General features: G+C 45.2%; 1 protein-coding gene across 5 annotated transcripts in view; it reads left to right on the top strand.

Annotated features, from left to right (window-relative positions):
- The window catches only part of STAT3 (signal transducer and activator of transcription 3), a 69,195-nt gene that overhangs the window by 43,169 nt on the left and 4,184 nt on the right, over window positions 1-21,842 (top strand). For 3 of the 5 annotated variants that reach the window (XM_047093307.1, XM_047093303.1, XM_047093304.1), the window contains 17 exons: window positions 2,552-2,647; window positions 2,829-2,910; window positions 3,132-3,226; window positions 3,378-3,529; window positions 6,346-6,504; window positions 6,635-6,727; window positions 7,584-7,643; window positions 12,672-12,701; window positions 12,801-12,894; window positions 13,006-13,053; window positions 15,691-15,774; window positions 16,600-16,698; window positions 17,042-17,177; window positions 18,462-18,514; window positions 18,743-18,837; window positions 18,954-19,093; window positions 19,599-19,811. In XM_047093307.1, the coding sequence (XP_046949263.1) occupies window positions 2,552-2,647; window positions 2,829-2,910; window positions 3,132-3,226; window positions 3,378-3,529; window positions 6,346-6,504; window positions 6,635-6,727; window positions 7,584-7,643; window positions 12,672-12,701; window positions 12,801-12,894; window positions 13,006-13,053; window positions 15,691-15,774; window positions 16,600-16,698; window positions 17,042-17,177; window positions 18,462-18,514; window positions 18,743-18,837; window positions 18,954-19,093; window positions 19,599-19,811 (1,729 nt within the window). The remainder of the gene's footprint in view (window positions 1-2,551; window positions 2,648-2,828; window positions 2,911-3,131; window positions 3,227-3,377; window positions 3,530-6,345; window positions 6,505-6,634; window positions 6,728-7,583; window positions 7,644-12,671; window positions 12,702-12,800; window positions 12,895-13,005; window positions 13,054-15,690; window positions 15,775-16,599; window positions 16,699-17,041; window positions 17,178-18,461; window positions 18,515-18,742; window positions 18,838-18,953; window positions 19,094-19,598; window positions 19,812-21,842) is intronic. The other 2 variants (XM_047093308.1, XM_047093306.1) reach the window with 1 other exon arrangement.

Below are 21,842 nucleotides of genomic sequence, written 5' to 3'. Positions count from 1 at the left end.
CTGTCACCACTCCTGTAAGAAACGGGAACCCACGGAAGAACTTTAAGCGGAAACTGCCGTGCTCCGATATAGGTGAAAGGGTAACTGATAACACTCACTGTTCGAGACACTGGAGATAGGGAGGTTGTCCAGGCATCACTAGAGCTTTCTGTTGGGGAGAACCTTTATGTTTGCATCCTGTCCCATAAGATAAAAATATTCGGTTTAAGCCAATTTGGGTAGAGGCTCCAACTTTATTTATCATGAGAGGTAGGTGCCCTAAGGATGTTCCCAATCTTAGAGATCAGGCATTGGCAAACTATGCCCGTGGCTCAAATCCAGCCTGCCATGCCTGATTTTGCAAACGAAATTTTGGGGAACACAGCCACGCCCATTTACGTATGCCTTGTCCGTGGTTGCCTTCATGCTGCGGTGACAAGGCTGAGTATTTACAACACAGCTTGTATGACCCACGAAGCCAAAAATATTTACCACCTGGCCTTTTTAGAAAAAGTTGCAGCCCTTGATCTAGAACTACAAGTTGGATATTTGAGGCCTCAGCCCAGGCCCTACTGTTATTTTCTCTGTTGTCATCATCTGGCATATTTTGAAGTGTCTCTTATGGGCAAAGCACCAGGAGATAGGAAGACGAGTAGATGTGATCCCTGCTAATCATTGCTCTCAGTCTAGTTGGGATTGAAGGTATACAGTCAGTCAAAGTGAGAGAAACATAGAGGAAGATGTGAGTAATCTTGCCTACAGTAGTTGAATAAGGTTTTACAGGAGAGCAAATGGTGGCACTGAGTTTGAAGGTGAATAAGTTCAGGTGTGCTTGTGCAGAAGCACATGTCAGGCAGAGCAGACAGTGTGTGGGGAGGTAGAGTGTGAAAAACATGCTGTATGTGGGGAAGAGTGGGTAGTTTGGGGTGACCGACAGGGAGGGAAGGTTTAACTTGTTACCAGATTATGTGAAACGTCTGTCTGTGCTGGGCTGAGATGATATACCTGGAATCAGTGGGGAGCCAGTAATTCTTACAAGGGTACTAGAGGCGGGCTTCTGTGGGTGGTAATCAATCACATCCTTTCCCCTTTAAGTGCAATGGCAATTTAGAAATAGACGTGGCAGTCAAACACAGACTAAAATATCCGCCGTGCTGTTGGTCAGATGAGACTGGAAAACATAGTTTGGGCAGGTGACCACGAGGGATTCCAGATGCCTGCCCCTGTGTTAGGTGTTGGGATGGAGAGATTGGGTTTGCAGAGCAGTATACATCCATGTGGAGTTTCAGAGACCATAGACTAATACCCACTTAACACTGAGAGATGGATCTCTAGAACCACTTCTAGAAACCAGGCCCTCGCTCCTGCCCTGGGGGTGCCCCAGGAAGGCAGAGGTGGAGGAGAGAGGCACCAGCTAACATGCTGGGTTCTTCGAAGATCTGTGAGTGCAGAGTGTTTCTCTTAATCTCACCGATCAGATGAGTCACTCCCCCTATGAAGAGAATAAATAGGGGTGGAGGTTGCCTTCCCTAAACTTCTCAGGGAAGTTTGTGTTCTCTGGATTTGGATGGGGGCCGTGGGAGAGGGAGAGAATGGATCCCTCTAGAACTGGCATGTTTGGATCACTTTTGAAGACTCCTGGTAGCAGTATAGAGAACAGATTAGAAGTCAGAGAGATCAGTAGTTGGGGCTTGACATGAGCCAGCGGCACAAATAGAGATCTGTTTGCAAGATTACAGAACCTAAAGCCAGGAGAATCCGGTGACTCGGTGTGAAGTCTGTCTTTGCGAATTTCTGCTTTGAAAAACTGGGTCTATAATGTCTTTCCTAGACTCTCAATTCCGTTCTGTTGATGGATTCCTCAGTCCTATGCCAGCAGACTGTCTTGATCACTGCAGCTTTTATGTGGTCTTTTAAAAATTTTTTAATTTATTCGTCTTAAGTAATCTCTACACCCAACATGGGGCTCAAATTCACCACCCTGAGATCAAGTGCTACACGCTCCTTTGACTGAGCCAGCCAGGAGCCCAGATTTTCTGTTACTTTGACAGAATTTACCATGTTTATATTCCAGGGGCTCTCCGACCTTTTCAAGGCACCACCTTTCCCTTCTCCCCTGAGGTATTCTCTCTTCATGTAGCATTTTGCCTCTGGAACAGTGGTTTTTTATTATCCCGCAAAAACGTGTCGGGCACCACCTACACTAAACAGGCATCGAAAATCTGCTGTCATAATTATTCTGAATTTTTTAACATACGTTACCTAGAATAAAGTTTTTGCAGGTAGGGACCATGTCTTAGCTCAACATGTGGTCTCCTAGGGCGACACAGAGTGGCTTTTTAGTGTGGCCTGGGGCAAAAAAAGGCCAGGACACGGGCAAAACTACGGGAGAGCCTCCTGGGCACCGTGCTGATGACGCCCGGCACGCTGCCTCTGTTTCCCTTCCCCTCACGGCGGCAGCAGCACCTCGGCCAGACGGGAAGGGTGTGGGTGGGATGGAGACTGGACAGAGGTGCTTTTTTTCCCCCACGTTTCCTGCATTCACACGGGTGTTCGCTCCCTTATTTGGCAGCAAGGGGGCCAGGCCAACCACCCCACGGCCGCCGTGGTGACGGAGAAGCAGCAGATGCTGGAGCAGCACCTGCAAGATGTTCGGAAGCGAGTACAGGTGAAGCAAGTCGTGGGCAGGAAGCCTTTCCTTGGGGACATTGCCTGTGGGTCCTGCGTGTGTCTCTGTTGAGGTTTTGGCTTCATTTTAATTCTCAGAAACTTTCTTTTCCCTCTTCCCCCGGGAAAATCTTTTTTTTTTTTTTTACTTCTATTTTTCTTTTTTGTTTTGTCTTAAACAGGACCTAGAACAGAAAATGAAAGTGGTAGAGAACCTCCAGGATGACTTTGACTTCAACTATAAAACCCTCAAGAGTCAAGGAGGCAAGTGACTATTAGAGACGTTAAAATCTGCTGTAGAAAGTGAGTGACTTGAGTTTCAGGACTTCTGTGTCTGGCGTCCCGTTCAGACTTTGTGGCAGGGGCGGGGGCGGGCGTTGGCACACGGGGGTGGGGGGATGGGGGGGGTAACCGGTGCCTCCGGGAGCCAGATGCGAAGCGTGCCAGTATCCCGTCAGGTCAAGGAGGTTTTCCTTCATCCGCAGACATGCAGGATCTGAATGGAAACAACCAGTCCGTGACCAGGCAGAAGATGCAGCAGCTGGAACAGATGCTCACGGCGCTGGACCAGATGCGGCGCGTAAGAGCATCCCCCTCACCTGCGCGGCCGCCGCGCCTTGTGGCAGACCTTGCCTGGTTTCTAATAAGCTCCTTTTCTGGAAGTGACTAAAGAGTGTGGTTAGAGACGGTCTGAGGAAATGTTTTCTGACTTTGTTTGGGTTTCCGACCAGAGCATCGTGAGTGAGTTGGCGGGGCTGTTGTCAGCCATGGAGTATGTGCAGAAGACGCTCACGGATGAAGAGCTGGCTGACTGGAAGAGGCGGCAGCAGATTGCGTGCATCGGGGGCCCGCCCAACATCTGCCTCGACCGCCTAGAAAACTGGTAAGAGATGACAGAGACGTTTTCCCTTTCTTTCTAGAAAGCTGTGCTGAAATCCTGGTCGTAACTGCAGGCCTCCGGGGCTGGTGCTCCGTCTCCAAGGTGGAGACTTTTTATATTCAAATCGAGTCTAAGAGTCTAAAGAGTTTCACCTTTTTGGACACCTTTTTTTTTTTTTTTTTTAAATTTTTTAAATGTCCATTTTTTTGAGAGACAGAGAGAAAGAGAGAGAGCGTGAGCAGGGGAGAGACAGAGAGAGAGGGAGACACAGAATCCGAAGCAGGCTCCAGGCTCTGAGCTGTCAGCGCAGAGCCCGATGTGGGGCTTGAACTCACGTGAGATCGTGACCTGAGCCTAAGTCGGATGCTTAACTGACTGAGCCACCCAGGCAACCCTGGACACCTTTTTGATAAAAATGTGTTTATGTTACTATATTTTAAGTACATATATATATATATATATATACATTTTTTTTTTAATTTATTTCAAGTTAGTTAACATACAGTGTAGTATTGGCTTCAGGAGTAGAACCCAGTGATTCATCTCTTACATATAAGCATGTTTTATTTAATAGCTTAAATAAAGCTTTTGGTGTAACTATGTGGCACAGACTAAAGTTTGAGTTTTAGTTATTTTAATAATCTAAAATAATACATGCTCTTTATAAAGGAAAAAAATTCAAATACAAAAAATAAATAGAAAGAGGAAAAGTCTTTTAAAAAACCAATCATTCAGAGGTACCTATAGTTAAAATTTCAATGACCATTCCTCTGGACGTTTGTTATTGTACATATATACGTAAAGAGAGTCATCTACGTTTTCTTTCTTTTTTTTTAATGTTTTTATTGATTTTTGAGACAGAAAGAGACAAAGCATGAGCAGGGTAGGGGCAGAGAGAGGGGGAGACACAGAATCTGAAGCGGGCTCCAGGCTCTGAGCTGTCAGCACAGAGCCCGATGCAGAGCTCGAACTCACAAACTGTGAGATCATGACCTGAGCCAAAGTCAGACGCTTAACCGACTGATCACCCAGGCACCCATCTTTTTTATTTAATTTTGGTTATCTTTCTTAAATTTTTAAATTAAAAAAATTTTTTTAAGTTTATTTATTTATTTTGAGAGGGAGAGGGAGAGAGAGAGAGGAAGAGAGAGAATCCCGAGCAGTTTCCACACCATCAGCACAGAGCCCTATGTGGGGCTCGATCTCACAAACTGTGAGAGCACAACTTGAGCTGAAATCAAGAGTCAGACACTCAACCAACTGAGCCACCCAGGCGCCCCTTGGTTACCTTTTTTTTAATGTTTGTTTATTTATTTTGAGATGGTCGCAGAGAGAGAGGTAGAGAGGGAATCCCCAGCAGGCTCTGTGCTGTCAGCACAGAGTCCGACACAGGACGCAGTCTCATGAACGCTGAGATCATGACCCAAGCCGAGATAAAAAGTCAGACGCTTAACTCACTGAGCCACCCAGGCGCCCCAGTGGGATCATTCTTTATCTGCTCTTCTGCTTTCATTCATGCAGCAGGTCTTGGTGAAGATCCTTGATGTGCAAGGCCCAACAGTGAACATGATGCACCAGCTTAAATTATGAGAAACTTGACATAAAGGGGAACCACCAGACACGTAGAGCACGAAATTGGAAATTTAGGACAGCTCTGCCTGAGAAAGCCTGTTTGTTCATATCTTCAGTAACCCTGAGTTTTGTCGACTTACTGAAAGCTGTTTTAAGTGCTTTCTGATCAGGGAACCAAAAAGCTTGAGTTCTGGAAATAGGAGAATGGAAGTGCCAGAAGAGAGTCAGGGAGCCCAGAAATCCCAGCAGCTGCCCTGTTCCTTACCCCCCCAACCCTAAAATCTTTCACTTTCTCTCTTTGAGGTCTTTTAGTCTTTATTAATCATGTAGTTCAACCCCTTCTTTCATGCAAGGGGACATCGAGGTCCGCATGGTGAAGGGACCTGGCCAGGATTGCTCAGACAGTGAGCGGCAGAACGAGCTCAAACCCATCTTCTTGGGCCACCTAATTGTCAGCCTTTCCCCAGTCCCCACATTTTGGTCCAAAGACAGGTTAGGATGAAGACAGTGCCAAATTTCATATTTCACATTCTCCATTGCTGGGTTCTAATGCTTGTTACCTCCTGATGATAACTCCGTTCATGCTTCTTAGGGGTATGTTTTAACACTTCTTCCTTATGCCTAGCTCCCTCTCTGAAATGTTAAATTTGAGGAAGGTATTATTTTAAAATAATAATAAAAATAAAAGAAATTCCCTTTTGCTTATTTTTGTTTTATTTTATTTTTTAAACTTTTTTTTAATGTTAGTTACTTTTGAGAGAGAGAGACAGAGAGAGAGAGAGAGACAGAGCGCAAGCAAGGAAGGGGCAGAGAGAGAGGGAGACACAATCCAAAGCAGGCTCCAGGCTCTGAGCTGTCAGCACAGAGCCCGACGCGGGGCTCAAACTCATGAACCATGAAATCATGACCTGAGCCAAAGTCAGACGCTCAACCGACTGAGCCACCCAGGCGTCCCTATTTTATTTTTCAGTAAGCTCTATGCCCAACGTGGGGCTTGAACTCAGGGCTTGACCCGGAGATCGGCTGTCACATGCTCTACCGCCTGAGCCAGCCAGGCTCCCCCCACCCACCTCCACTTTTCCTTATTTAATGCCAATGATTTATGCTATGTATATTTTACCACAATAAAAAAAAAATGACCCTTTCTTATTTTAGGGGACTGCATGGTGGTGGGATTCCCTTCCCCTTCTCTAACCCTCACTGGTGCCGCACTCAGGTGCCTGGTAGCTTTCTTATTTTATTGGCAGGATAACCTCGTTAGCGGAATCTCAACTTCAGACCCGCCAACAAATTAAGAAACTGGAGGAGTTGCAGCAAAAAGTGTCCTACAAAGGGGATCCCATTGTACAGCACCGGCCAATGCTGGAGGAGAGGATTGTGGAGCTGTTTAGAAACTTAATGAAAAGGTAACTTAGAATTCTTTCTCTCATCACTGCCCCTCCCCCGCCACATACACCTCCTTCACTTTGGAGGCACAGGACAAAGACCGTTTCACCAGGAAGCTTATGGACTGCCGTCCTTCTCTGTGCCTTTCAGTGCCTTTGTGGTTGAGCGGCAGCCCTGCATGCCCATGCATCCCGACCGGCCATTGGTCATCAAGACTGGCGTCCAGTTCACTACCAAAGTCAGGTGGGCCCTGTCCTTCCTCTTCTGGTAGATACATCACTGAGAGATGCTCTTAGGATGAAAGAGAGTTGGTGGCCAGGGTTGTTCTTTCCAGGCATCACAGGCGATAGTATGGTGGGTATGGAATTTGTTGGCATAATATCAACTTGCTCTTTGACTCTTCTGTCAGAAGTGAAGGAACGGTTACCTCTTTTCGAGGTTACGTGGGCATCTTCCTGAAATGTCAAGCCCACGGTCTTAGTTCGTTGTGTCTCCTTCTGCCCTGCAAGGGAGGCAAAATAATGCTGGTTATTTTCTGTTCTCTGAGCCTACTTTTCCCTGAGGATTTTAAGGGAAAGAGAAAGGCTTAGTGATCTAGAAGCTAAGAGGTAATTAGAGCAGGTGGGTGGTGAGCCTGGAGGGTGGGGTGTGACTTTCACACCCAAGTCAGAACAGGTGCTTTGGGGTTTGCCCTTCCGTAGTGAAATTTCCCTCTTCAGAAGCTTGGTGTATGGCGTTAGGTTTCAAGTTTAATAGAAGGAATACCAGCTGCAGAGCACGTATTCCCGTAATATTTCTCATGAAATGGCTTTTATTATCCTTCGCTGAATCTCTCACAACCTTGTCCAAGTTCGGATTTCTTAGGCTTTCTTTCAGGACCTCTTGACCTGAAGGGGTGATACTCAACATAAGGTCAAAGACGGCACTAAGCAGGAAGAGGGATTTGGGATTGTGCTTCATTCACCTTTTGGAAATAAAGCGTTGTGAATTTTATATTCCTTCAAGTAGACGTTGCTGGGGGAGCCTACTGACTTTTCTTTGAAACTGATTTTTTTTTTTCCTTTACTCAAACTTTTTCTCCCCCTCTTTTTTGAAATAGATTGCTGGTCAAATTCCCTGAGTTAAATTATCAGCTTAAAATTAAAGTGTGCATTGACAAGTAAGTACTCCGTATCTTTGCTCTTCTTTTCTCTTTTTTTCAAATGAGAGACAGAGAAATGAGAACTTTAACAGATACCATGTGAACTTAGAGACTATTTCCATTCAAGGAGCTTCATTTATTGAACAAAAATTGTCAGAAGCCTTGCCCTGACCAAAACCACAAAGCTAGTGGTACGGATATGAGTTTCAATTGCTGTTGTGACTGTGGGTCCCTCTTTTTCTTTAATTTTTTACTTGTAAGTGTAATTTATGCATGTCATATAAAACCCTGACTATATGGGGAAAAGTTGACCTTTTTTATTGTTCCACACTTCACCACGCAATGGAATACATCCTTTTCTTTCTTTTTTTTTCTTTTTTTAATGTTTGTTTATTTTTGAGAGAGAGACAGAACGTGAGCAGGGGAAGGGCAGGAGGGAGACAGAATCCGAAGCTGGCTCCAGGTTCTAAGCTGTCAGTGCAGAGCCTGACGTGGGGATCGAACGAACCCGTGAACCGCGAGATCATGACCTAAGCCAAAGTCAGATATTTAACCAATTGAGTCACCCAGGCACCCCTCGGGTACATACTTTTCAAAATTTGGCAATACCTTTCAAAAATTAAAATGCACATATACTTTGAAGAGGTTTGAAAAAGGAAAATGTATCCTTAATTTTTGGTGACGTAATTATTTATCTGGAAATCATGAAGAGAATGAACTGGAAAATAATTACTAATGAAATAAGGGACTTGAGGAAGGTGGTAGTCTTTTTTTTTTTTTTTACATTTATTTATTTTTGAGAGATAGAGACAGAGCACAAGTGGGGGAGGGGGGAGGGGCAGAGAGACAAGGAGACGCAGAATCAGAAACAGTCTCCAGGTTCTGAGCTGTCAGCACAGGGGCTCGACGTGAGGCCCAAACTCACAAGCCATGATATGACCTGAGCTGAAGTCGGACACTCAACCAGCTGAGCCACCCAGGCGCCCAGGAAGGTGGTAGTCTTAATAAAAATAAACAAAAATTAATAACTTCAACCACATATTAGCATAATCTCACAATAAGCAACAAAAGTAAAAAATATATTGTGATAAACATAACAGAAATGTGTAAGATCTATTTGAAGAAAATTATGAAATTTTATCAGGAGGGGATATTGTAAAAAGTGATAAGACAGATCATATTCCTGGATTGTGGATTTTTATCATAAAGATGTTAATTCTTCTCAGTTAATATGGCACCAAGCAAAATGTGAATAGGATTTTTTAAACCTTTGACTTGCTTTTCAAGTTGTGTCTTAGATGAGAAAAATAAGCAAAGAAAGGTTTTAAAAATTTTTTTTTAACGTTTGTTTTTGAGAGAGAGGCAGAGTGCAAGTGGGGGGAGGGGCAGAGAGAGAGGGAGCTAATCCAAAGCAGGCTCCATAGCACAGAGCCCAATGCGGGGCTCGAACTCAGGATCATGACCTGAGCCGAAGTCAGACACTTGACTGATTGAGCCACCCAGGTGCCCCTGTTTTGTTTTGTTTGTTTGTTTGTTTTTTAAAGGATGTATTTGGGGGTATCTGGGTGGCTTAATAGGTTAAACATCAGACTCTTGGTTTTGGCTCAGGTCATGATCTCACAGTTCGTAAAATGGAGCCCAGCATAGAGCTTCGTGCTGGGTGTGGAGCCTGCTTAGGATTCTCTCTCCCCCTCCCTCTGCCCTTTCCCCATTCACGTATGTGTGCGCTCTTTCTCTCTCTCAAAATAAGTAAATAAACTTGAAAAAAAAAGCAAATATTTATAAACATAAATAATGAAAATAAAAAAGGTTGTGTTATTTTTAATTATGATAAAAAATTAATATGTAAAATTTACCTTCTTGATTATTTTTAAATGTATGGCATTGTGTATATTCACACTGCTGTGCAGCAGATTTCCGGAACTACTTCCTTGTGCGACATGGAAACTTTACATCCATTGAACAACAAATCCCCATTTCCCTATCCTCCTAGCCCCGGGCAACCACCATTTCACTTTCAAAAACATTTTTTTAGTGACTAAAAATAATGGGAAGCTGCCTTGCCAGACATTAAAATGTATCACAGAGTTTCAGTTACTAAATGTGTGTGTTACTAGGGCAGGAATAAACTGATCATGGCAACAAAATCTTGAGTCCAGAAATGGGCTTCAAGTTTATATAAAGAATTAATATACGTTAAAAATGACATGTCAAATCAGTTAGTAAAGGATGGAGTATTCAGGAAGTAGTTTTGGGACAACCTGATATTGGGGGCAGGGGGGATTTGAATGAGAAATTAGCGTTTTATGTTTTGCTGTCCATCAGATGTATTTATATGTTTCATCTAATGTATCTTAAAAGCATAGGTGAACGTATAACATAATGATGGTAAAATGGCAAAATGGTACAGCCATTCTGGGAAAAGAGCTTGGCAGTTTCCTACAAAGTTAAACATGTACCTACCCTATAAGCCTACCATTCCACTCTTCAGTATTAACCCAAGAGAAACGAAAGCATATGTGCACGCAAAGGGCTGTACGTAAATGTCCATTAACAGGCAAGTGAATAGACACCTTGCGGCATATCTGTTAAGTAGCTTGCGCTGACCGATTGCTCCACTGTTGCTTCGTAATTTGTGGTCTATCCGTAAATGAAATATCACTTCCCAATAAAGAGGACTGAACGTTGATACCAGCCACACATGAGAAATCTCAAAATAATTACACTGAGTGAAGGAAGCCAGACCAAGAAAAAAGAATACATACTTCCATTCGTATAGAATCCTAGAAATACAAATGCACCTATAGTGACTGAAAGCAGACCAGTGATTGCCTGGGGACAAAGGTGGGGTGGAGTGTGGGATTGGGAAATGGATTACAAATGGGCTTGGGGAAACTTTGGGGATGTTGGATATGTTCATCACCTTGTTTGGGCTGATGATTTCATAGGTGTGTGTAGTATATATAGGTGTGTGTCAAATCTTATCCAAATACATTTTCTTTTTTTTTTTTTTTTTATTTTTTTTTTTCAACGTTTATTTATTTTTGGGACAGAGAGAGACAGAGCATGAACGGGGGAGGGGCAGAGAGAGAGGGAGACACAGAATCGGAAACAGGCTCCAGGCTCTGAGCCATCAGCCCAGAGCCCGACGCGGGGCTCGAACTCACAGACTGCGAGATCGTGACCTGGCTGAAGTCGGACGCTTAACCGACTGCGCCACCCAGGCGCCCCTCCAAATACATTTTCAATAGTGTACTTTATTATTCATCAATTACATGTCAAAGCTGTGACGCAAAAAAAAGTTTAAAAAAAAGGCTATATAGGTTAAACATGAGAGAGAATTTCCTGGTAACATAGACTCTTAAGTTATAAACTGTGATATATGGGGGGGCGCCTGGGTGTCTCAGTCGGTTGAGTGTCCAACTTCGGCTCAGGTCATGATCTCACCACTCTTGAGTTCGAGCCCCACGTTGGACTCTGCTGACAGCTCAGTGCAGAGTCTGAAGCCTGCTGCAGATTCCGTGTCTCCCTCTCTCTCTCTGCCCCCTCCCCTGCTCATGCTGTGTGTGTGTGTGTGTGTGTGTGTGTGTGTGTGTGTGTGAAAACGTAAATAAACATTAATAAAAAAAATTTTTTAACCTGTGATATATGGAAAGATGTCTTCTGAATGGTTTAAAATTTGACCAATTTTAATCTGTAAACCGACACGAAATACTCTATTTAATAAATAGTAGCTATATTCATGAATATGTAGCAATGGAGAAGCACTTTTAAAAGAGTGCTAAGTACTCCCCCGTTCATGCTCTGTCTCTCTCTGTCCCAAAAATAAATAAACGTTGAAAAAAAAATTTAAAAAAAGGGGCGCCTGGGTGGCGCAATCGGTTAAGCGTCTGACTTCAGCCAGGTCACGATCTCGCGGTCTGTGGGTTCGAGCCCCGCGTCAGGCTCTGGGCTGATGGCTCAGAGCCTGGAGCCTGTTTCCGATTCTGTGTCTCCCTCTCTCTCTGCCCCTCCCCCGTTCATGCTCTGTCTCTCTCTGTCCCAAAAATAAATAAACGTTGAAAAAAAAAAGAGTGCTAAAATAATAGGGGCACCTGGGTGCCTCAGTCAGTTGAATGTCCAACTCACGGTCATGGGATCAAGTCTCACGTCGGGCTTTTCACTGAGTGTGGAGCCTGCTTGGTATTCTCTCTCTCTCTACCCCTTTGCCCCTCTTCCCCGCTTACTCGCTCTCACTCTTGCTCTCTCCAAAAAAAAAAAAAAAAAAAAACACTTTAAAAAGTAATAAAATAATAAGAAAGGAAAAGACTGAGAAATGTGACTATATAAAAAGCTGTATGTTCAAACACATAGAGCTGAAAGACCGGACAGGCTAGGAAGATTGTTTCCAGCTAATATGAAATGGGACGATTTGAGTTACAGGGAGTAGTAAACCTTTACAGAAAACCCAGTGTGGCTTAAATAATAAGGAAATTTGCAGCCCAGTATAACTGGAAATGCAGAGTTAGGGCAAGTTCCTGACAGTGAGATCAGTGACTCACTTATGTCATCCTGGACCCAGAATCTTCCGTGTGCCTTCCCCGCCATCATAAGTATCACTGGCTTTGTGAGGTTCCCTTCTGAGTTGCAGTATAAGTAAGGTCATATGCTTCCTTGCTCATGTTCAGTTGAAGCTATGGAAAATAAATCCAGCCCGTGTTGTAATTCCTTCCCAGTCTGAGACAGCGTAGGTCATGTCCTCGCCCTGGGACCACCACACCGTGGAGTGCTATGTTCTGATGTACTTAATGAACAATCAGGATCCCCTGGAGGTGGGGACTGGAAGGATACCTGAGCAGATGCAAGGGTCTGTTGGGAGGGGGAAATTGATGTTGGGCAGGCTTGTACAGGGTTGTCGTATTTCACGTACAAAATGTAATTGAATCGTTTACAGAAATTCCCAGGAGAACAGTGGTTTTTTTTTTCCAGCAGAGTACATTACGGGTAGAGTAGACTTTGCGAAGAAACGGGGCCAGTCTTATTAACACCAGTTTATATTCTTAACAGAGACTCCGGGGATGTTGCAGCTCTCAGAGGGTGAGTTCAGCCTAAAGGCTTCCTTTTGATCTGTTTAATCTGACTCTGTCCTCTGGCTGCTCCATCACCTGTGTGGTTGGTTTTTCTCCTGTGATTCAGATCCCGGAAATTTAACATTCTGGGCACAAACACGAAAGTGATGAACATGGAAGAGTCCAACAACGGCAGCCTCTCTGCAGAATTCAAACATCTGGTACATGGAGAAGCCTGGATCCCCTTCTCCAAGGGCACCTGGTGGAGGGAGAGGGGGGTGGGGGTGGGGGGGAGCCTCACGTGACCCAGGTGCTCTCTGCTTTTCCTACAGACCCTGAGAGAGCAAAGATGTGGTAACGGGGGCCGAGCCAATTGTGATGTAAGTTTTTTGGGGGACGAAACCAACTGGGAGGGTTTTCTTTAATGGGGAGAGAAAAAGAGCCTTCTTATTGGCCTGAATTAGAGACCCCAACCTGTGGTTAAGCTGTAGTCATTTGGAAAATGTAGTCACCATGTGTCAAAAATGACATGGTCAGAAGTCACTCTGCCGTGGAGTTCTCTGGCTTGGAGCATTTTCTTGATTGTCCTGGGAGTTGGCTCATCTTTAAGGAGGGGTGGAAAGTCCCTGGCTGACTTACCCACACCCATTTAGTGGAAAAGAAGCTTCCACCTTGCCTGGGGCTTTCCAAATTCCCCTTCCAACTCCTGCCCGCTGAGACTGCCTGGCTTCATTTTTGGTGTCCTGATTTTCTCACTGAGGTGGGATAGAAGGTTGTAATAAATCTGAATTAGACATTTAAGAAAAAGAATAAAACCTGTTCCCCTTATTTCTATTATTCTCTTCCTCCATTTGATTCAGATTACGGGATTCTCAGTGTCAAGAATAAACTTAAATAAAATAGGCAAATGTGACCAAAACTAGTTTTTAATCATTTTAAAAGATTGTGATAGTCTATTCTTTTTCTGGTATTTGTGCCCTGCCCATTCTTTCCTCTTCTCTAAAATGTAGCAGGCCTTTAGTGAGAAAAAGTGCATTTCTAATGGTTGACTGTAAAGAGTGAAGGAGTCTATATACAACAACATAGAAAAATGTATGTGGCATATCTGTTTAGAAAAAGCAAGATGCGGGGTGCCTGGCTGGCTCAGTCGGTAAAGTGTGTGACTCTTGATCTCAAGGTTGTCAGTTCAAGCCCCATGTTGGGCATAGAGCGTACTTAAAAAAAAAAAGAAAGAACAAGCAAGATGCAAAATAATTCGAGTAGAATATTAGCATATTTGCTTAAAAAGTGTACTATACTGTTTTTGTTCTATTCACATATGCAATACAAAATTCTCTGGGTGGGGAGGTGGGGTGCCTGGTTGGCTCTGTCAGTTAAGCTTCTGACTCTTGATTTTGGCTCAGGTCATGATCTCACAGTTTGTGAGTTCAAGTCCCACGTTGGCGCAGAGCCTGCTTGGGATTCTTGGTCTCTCTCTCTCTCTGCCTCTCCCCCACTCACAAGTGTAACTCCTCTTCCCCCCACAAAATAAAGAAATAAACTTTATTTTATTTATTTTTAATGTTTCTTTTTGAGAGAGAGAGAGCTCACGCATGTGTACGCGCGCAAGTGAGGGAGGGACAGGGAGAGAGAGAGGGAGACAGAATCTGAAGTGGGCTCCAGGCTCTGAGCTGTCAACACAGAATTCAACTTGGGGCTCGAACTCATGAACCATGAGATCATGACCTGAGCCGAAGTCAGATGCTTAACCCACTAAGCCACCGGTTGCCCCAATAAATAAACTTAAAAAAACAACAACATTCTCGAGGAATGTATACCAAACAATGCTTATGTATTTATTTTGCTGTTAGTATCTAAGACTATGCTGTCTCTGTAATATTTGCATTCTAAAGTTGATTTATTATTTTTTTTAAGTTTATTTATTTTAAGGGAGAGAGAGAATGCCAAGCAGGCTCTGCACTGTCAGCACAGAGCCCGACACAGAGCTCGAATTCATGACCTGTGAGATCATGACCTGAGTCAAAATCAAGAGTCGGGATGCTTAAGCGACTGAGCCACCCAGGCGCCCTGTGATATTTGCATTTTAAACTGGACATATGTTATTTCTATAGTTAGGAAAAAGATAGTGTTTTAAAAACGAATTGAAATTGTGTCTCTGAGAATTCACTGAGAAGTCTTACTGAAAATAAGGTTGCCATATTGCTGGTGGCAGTATAAATTGTCACTTCAGAAAACAACTGGACATAATAAAAAAATGAACGTACTCTACAAACCAGCAGTGCCACTCCCAGGATTTAACAATAGAGAAATCTTTGCACATGTGCACCAAGGGACATGTACAAAATGTCACAGCAGCCTGATTGTAAACCCTAAATATAACCCAGATACCATCGCTGCTAGAGTAGATAAAGGATTCGTGGTAGAGTCATATGATGGAATACTCTAGAGCTGTGAAAATGAACAACAGCAAATTCATACAACCCCAGGGATGCAAAAAGCGAGTCCTAAAGAATATATAGGGTATGATTTGTGTAAGGTTCACAGACCTCTAAAACTGAACAATGCATACAGTATTTAGAGATATAAATACAGTAAAGCCCTAAAGGAAAACTGGGAAGCGATAAACCCAAAAGACAAAATAGCGGTTATATCTGAGGGAGGAGGGACCAGGGAAGGGCATGGGGAAGGGCATCCCGAGCATCTCCGTGGTGATGATCTTTCGCTTAAACTGGGTAGTGGGTACAGGTGTTCATTGTTTTGATTTTCTGTGCACCTTACCCATTTGGTAAATAACCTATTGGGTCTATAGTATTGTAATAAAACCAGTAAAAGATGAGGTTGAAGATCGTAGCACTGAAGAGGGCGTGTTCTCAGTGTTGTGTCCCTGGTGTGTCCATGGCCTCCCGGTGGATCACCCTTCTTGATGCAATGAGGCTGTGGCATTCACTCTCCTCAGCTATGGCTGTTAGTATCCAAGGCCATTCTCTCTGAGGAAGAGGGTGCCCTTCTCGTTGTAGGCCTCCCTGATTGTCACCGAGGAGCTGCACCTGATCACCTTTGAGACTGAGGTGTATCACCAGGGCCTCAAGATTGACCTTGAGGTGAGTTTTGCCACAGAGTTGGGACAGGGCTGCATGCAGGGGTGATTCAGGACAAGAACTTCTAGTTGGGATTTTTTCTACAGAAGGTAGAATGATGTATATGCTTTATATATTGTGTTCTTGCAATAAAGTAAGCTAGAGAAAAGATAATGTTGCTAAGAAAATTGTAAGAGAAAATACGTTTATAGGACAGTACTCTAGATCAAGAAAAATCATCCAAGTATAAGCGGACCCATGCAGTTCAAACCCATGCTGTTCAAGGGTCAACTGTATACTCAGCTTTCAGTATATGAAAGTACTGAAATTGTAATTAATTAATATATTATTAATCTGTGCATAGAAATTATAATGGACTCTATGTTTGGGCAAAATAGGCTTTTTAGACAGCCACTGTTTTTAGTGTACAGGAAATCATGGCATTTGCATTCTCTTCTATCAACTTTCTTCATCTTTAAATTAAAGCTATACCCGGAAAAGCAAGAATCCTAGTCTTTGCCTACTGGGACCTGTCTGTTTAACGGGCAGATACAGCTTCAACTCTCGGAGAGTGCCTCCCAGGTTTTATAAACGGGGAGTCTGTGGACTGTGAGTCCAGCTTTGAGCATGTCAGATTTTTTAAGTTCCTGGTTGTGTCCTGTGACCCGCATTTGGCATTCTCTCCACTCTGGGTGTTGAGCTGACTCAGCCGAGCTCCTCCCTAAGGGCTGGCAGTAGGTGTGATTTAAGGCACATTCTTTTATTCGAAACCTGCAGGTCTGACTGAAGAGACGTTTGAAGCTGTGAGGGCCCTCTGCCTCCCCAGCTTATTCCCCACTCTCTCCACAGACCCACTCCTTGCCGGTTGTGGTGATCTCCAACATCTGTCAGATGCCTAATGCCTGGGCATCTATCCTGTGGTATAACATGCTGACCAACAACCCCAAGGTAAGCGCCCATCCTTCAGAAACCATTGTCGCGGTCCTAGCGTGGGTCACCAAGCACCACCGTCTCCATCTAAACGAGCAAATGTGTTGGGGCGCCTCGGTGGCTCAGTCGGTTGGGCGTCCAACTTCGGCTCAGGTCACGATCTCGCGGTCCGTGAGTTCGAGCCTCACGTCGGGCTCTGGGCTGACAGCTCAGAGCCTGGAGCCTGCTTCACATTCTGTGTCTCCCTCTCTCTCTCTGACCCTCCCCCGTTCATGCTCTGTCTCTCTGTCTCAAAAATAAATAAACGTTAAAAAAAAAAATTAAAAAAAAAATAAATGAGCAAATGTGTCGTTTTCAACAGAACGTGAACTTTTTCACCAAGCCCCCGATTGGAACCTGGGATCAAGTGGCTGAGGTGCTGAGCTGGCAGTTCTCCTCCACCACAAAGCGAGGCCTGAGCATCGAGCAGTTGACGACGCTGGCAGAGAAGCTCTTAGGTCAGCATTTTCCCCCTTTTCCCTGTTGCCCTCTTCAGAGAAGGAGTCTGGCCTGTGGGGCTGTTCATTCAGGAAAATTTGCTGAGCCAGACACTGTCCTGGGGCCTGAAAACATGTGCTCCAGCAGTTGGGGAGGTGGGGTGGAGTAGAGATGCCTCCTGGTGATCATTTCTGAGGTGGGAGGCAGATTTCTTTTCTCTCGGTGGCTGGACCCCTCACCCTCCCAGAGCACTACTTTGGCTAACCTTAGGAAGCTATTTAAATTTAAAAAAATTTTTTTAAGTTATTTTAAGTTATTTTTCATATTTGTGAGAGAGACAGAGACGGAACACGAGCAGGGGAGGAGCAGAGAAATGGAGACAGAATCTGAAGCAGGCTCCAGGCTCTGAGCTGTCAGCACAGAGCCCGACGCGGGGCTCGAACTCATGAGCAGTGAGATCATGACCTGAGCTGAAGTCGGACGCTCAACCGACTGAGCCGCCCAGGCGCCCCAGGAAGCTGTTTTTTAAGTGCGTGTTAGAAGACAGAGGCAAAAGCTTGACGTCCATGTCCATTTCTTCAGTAAACTGTAGGCTTGTTTTTATTTTTTCCTCTGGGAAAAAAAAATTTAGTGGACTGTTTTATTTTACATGCTACCTGGACTGTAAGTAGCCTTATCCTGTGCCACCGCCAAATGTGACCCTCTAACACTGTCAGTTTATTACTGTGTGCTGCTGGTCCCTGAGCACCAGCTGCCACCACATGAGGCTAGGAAGAGTCGCGGGGGGTGGGGGGACGGACCCTCGATACGTCATCCACCACCTCTGCTAGTCTAAACAACAACGCAGGTGATCACACGATGGGATTTTGTACATCTGTGTACGTGTGTGTACCTGTGTGTGCACACATACATGGACACAACGGTGGGAACCTTTAAATACATGAAAACCGATGGTGACTTGGCCCACTGTGGGACAGATGTGCATGAATGTATGTTCTGTCTTAAGAAATAAAATCCTAGGGGCGCCTGGGTGGCGCAGTCGGTTGAGCGTCCGACTTCAGCCAGGTCACGATCTCGCGGTCCGTGAGTTCGAGCCCCGCGTCGGGCTCTGGGCTGATGGCTCGGAGCCTGGAGCCTGTTTCCGATTCTGTGTCTCCCTCTCTCTCTGCCCCTCCCCCGTTCATGCTCTGTCTCTCTCTGTCCCAAAAATAAATAAACGTTGAAAAAAAAATTAAAAAAAAAAAAAGAAATAAAATCCTTGATTTGAAGCTGGAAATTACACTGCTTTATTCTTTTCCTTGCAGGACCTGGTGTGAACTATTCAGGGTGTCAGATTACGTGGGCTAAATTTTGCAAAGTAAGCCATCTTGTTAAATCCTTGTCGCTGCCGAGTGGGAGCGGGAGGGACGCCCACCCGTGAGGTTGTCGGGGACGGCACTGGGCCTGAAGGCTGTAGACTCATGGTCTAGCGGCCCGTAGGCCCTACTTGAGGGTAGATGGGCCTGGGGATTTTGGTGGCACTGTGTCCCTAAGAAGGAAAAGGCTGGGATAGTAGACTTGGCTTTCTCGTTATTCTTTTCTTTAGGAAAACATGGCCGGCAAAGGCTTCTCCTTCTGGGTCTGGCTAGACAATATCATTGATCTTGTGAAAAAGTACATCCTGGCTCTTTGGAACGAAGGGTAGGTTGAAGCTCTTGTGTCCGGCAGAGTGCACATGTGTAACACGTCACCTGCTCTCAGCAGGCCAGGGGCGGGACCCCATCAGCCCAGATCTTGTTGCTGTTCTTTGGCTCCAGGTACATAATGGGTTTTATCAGTAAGGAGCGGGAGCGGGCCATCTTGAGCACCAAGCCCCCAGGCACCTTCCTGCTAAGATTCAGTGAAAGCAGCAAAGAAGGAGGTGTCACCTTCACTTGGGTGGAGAAGGACATCAGCGGTAAGTTTGACTCTCACCCGCCCCACCTGGTGGCAGTTGCTGCTTCCGCTGTGGCCACTACTAGTTTCAAGTACCTATTGCCCCCTAGTGGGCAAAGATGGGCTTCGCACTCCCCTGCCTTGGACTTGTAAAAACATTTTTCAGTGACTTCTTTTCTTCCAAATTCTTTCAGCTGGAGGATTGTTTGGCAATTTTGTTTTGCTTTCTTCAGGAGCTAATATTTGCCTACAGATTTCCGATTTAAATCTCATTCTTCATCTCCTTTCTAATTTACCCTGTTAATCTAGCTCATGCAAGTAGTTATTCAGGTATATTGCTGACGACCCAACTGGGTAACCTCTCCAGAAGCCAGCTGAGCATTTTTATAGGGCCAGGTGACTGGGCAGGATATTTGAGGCTCAAGAACTAGGTTGGCATAAGCCATTCCCTTTCAAGGAAAAATAAATCAGGTAGTTTTCTCTAAGATTACCTGGCCATTATCCTCCCTTCCCATATCCGATGACAGGCAAGACCCAGATCCAGTCCGTGGAACCATATACCAAGCAGCAGCTGAACAACATGTCTTTTGCTGAAATCATCATGGGCTATAAGATCATGGATGCTACCAACATCCTCGTGTCTCCGCTGGTTTATCTCTACCCGGACATTCCTAAGGAGGAGGCGTTTGGAAAGTATTGTCGACCAGAAAGCCAGGAGCATCCTGAAGCTGACCCAGGTAGTTGTTGATTTTCCGCGTTGGGCACTTTTTCTGGGAAAAAGTGGGAAATTGCAGGATTCTTGGGGGATAGGTAGGTCACTGCCCAAAGAGCCTGGTGACCTTTATTCCTCTTATGGGAAATAAGCACTCAGTAGTGAGTGCTTTTTGGTCGTGGCTGTTAGGGTTGGAGAGAGGAGGGGCATCAAAGTCACTTGTCTCTGTCCTACAGAGAACCCAGCAGGCTAAACGGGGAAATAGACACACATACTCAACTCACCCCAAACATCTAAAATACTGCCGAGAGAGCGCGAGGACAGAATTCTTAAGTAACAGGATGCCCTGCCAGCACACCGCTTCTTACACTGGAAGGTTTGCGACTCAGACTTGAGTCTAGCATGTTTCCTTTTCCCCATCGCTGAACAATGTGAGCAGTGTCGAGCGGGATGGAGAAAGGCTTTCTGGAGGAAATGAGTGTTAGCAGCACTGGAACGTGGTTTACGAGCAGAGCGGGGAGGGGTGGGGGGCGTGGTGATTGAAGAGGAGCCTGCAAACGGTGGGAGGGTGCGGAATTGGGATTGAGAACATGCAGCTATTGAAATAAAGCGGTTGTTTGATGTGCAAGAGCACAGGTATCTATGTAAGTCGTATAGCAAATGTTTCATAGTAAGCTTGTAACCATTAGTCCTCCGCAAGGAGGAGCAGCCCCTCTGGTCTGTGCCTTTGGCACTTGCTGGTTTGGCTCTCTGGGTTCTTCTCTGTCCAGATCCTGTTGGGGAGTCTGTGATTTGCCATTCTTTGTTTTTATTTAACTTCCCTTAGTTGGAGAGCTCTTTGAAGTGATCCCTTGAGGGTAGCTTCCACCCCAGTTGCTTTTGGAAAAATTGTCTTTGTGCAAAGAGCTCACACGCACATTCCTACCTGTTCACAGAGATCCCGTGCGAGGAATTTCTTGGATGGGGAAGACTGGGACTTGGAAGAAGGAACTTGAGTTACTTGGCAATTGACTTTCCTCTTCCCTTTGTTCTGGTGTTGGGTTTTATTCATACTGTAGAAGAGCTAACTCTCACTTCCTGTCTGCTACTTATCTTTCTTTCCAGCTGGGCTTCAGTTGGGAGATCTGTTTATCAGCCCTGACACTCTACTCTTTGTTCCTTCTGCTGAGGACATTTAGGTCCAAGTCCTGGTCCCTTTGGCTCATTTTGCTTTCAAGATCCAAGTTCCCAATTGAGGCTGTGTCCTCTGTTATCATCACCCATCCTGTGTGACCGGGAAGCAAGGTCCTTTCCTGCTTGGAGTCACTAGTGTTTTCCTCAGGGGCAAGACCCCCCACCCCCACCCCACCCCGGCACAAGAGAGAGGAACTAGTGACTTGAGTGCTTTGCCAGCCTCCCAGGGAGGCAGGTGTATGCAGTGGGCACTGAGGGGCTTGGGGTGGCAGGAACGAGGTGATGGGGGGGAGGGGCGGCGTGCCAGTGGAGCCCCTGCATTAAAGTGGGAGTCCTCGGGGACGTGGATCTGTGCCTGTTTCCTCCCATTTTCCATCATGAAAATATTTTTGTCCCCAGGGATAGATGATCTTCCCAGGACCCTTCCTTCCTCCTTACTTCTCCACCAGACCCCACTCAGTATTTCCCGATGGCTTGAGGGAGAGTCCCTTTTTAGAAATGACAACCCCCTTACCTTACAAATTGGATGAAGTATATGTACAACCTTGTACACAGCCAGAGCTCGGCGTATAGTCCTGTTTCTCCTTTGCTTCTGCTCTTGCTGAATCTGAGGCTGAAGCTAGTTTTCTCAGCTACCTTGATCACTGGGGAACTAAATCCTTTTCTGTCTGAGATGTCAGCTCCCCTCAGGTCTGCGTCACAGTGGATTTACAAGACACCAGAACCCTGCCTGGGTACATCTTTGGATTCTGCACCGTATGAATCTATTTCTTGGCCAAAAATAACCTTGGTTGGCAGTCCAACGACCCCCTGACAATGCCTTTTCTCAGATTGTGACCATACTTTCTGATCCCTTGGTCTGTCTATAAACCTCAAACTTTTTAAC

The sequence above is a fragment of the Lynx rufus genome, unplaced genomic scaffold (assembly GCF_022079265.1).
Source record: "Lynx rufus isolate CCGP_SWC_20201006 ecotype Redwood Valley unplaced genomic scaffold, mLynRuf1.p SCAF_34, whole genome shotgun sequence".
Lineage (NCBI taxonomy): Eukaryota > Metazoa > Chordata > Mammalia > Carnivora > Felidae > Lynx > Lynx rufus.
The sequence above is the reverse complement of the archived record's forward strand: the minus strand, read 5'-3'. Positions and strand labels throughout refer to the sequence as shown.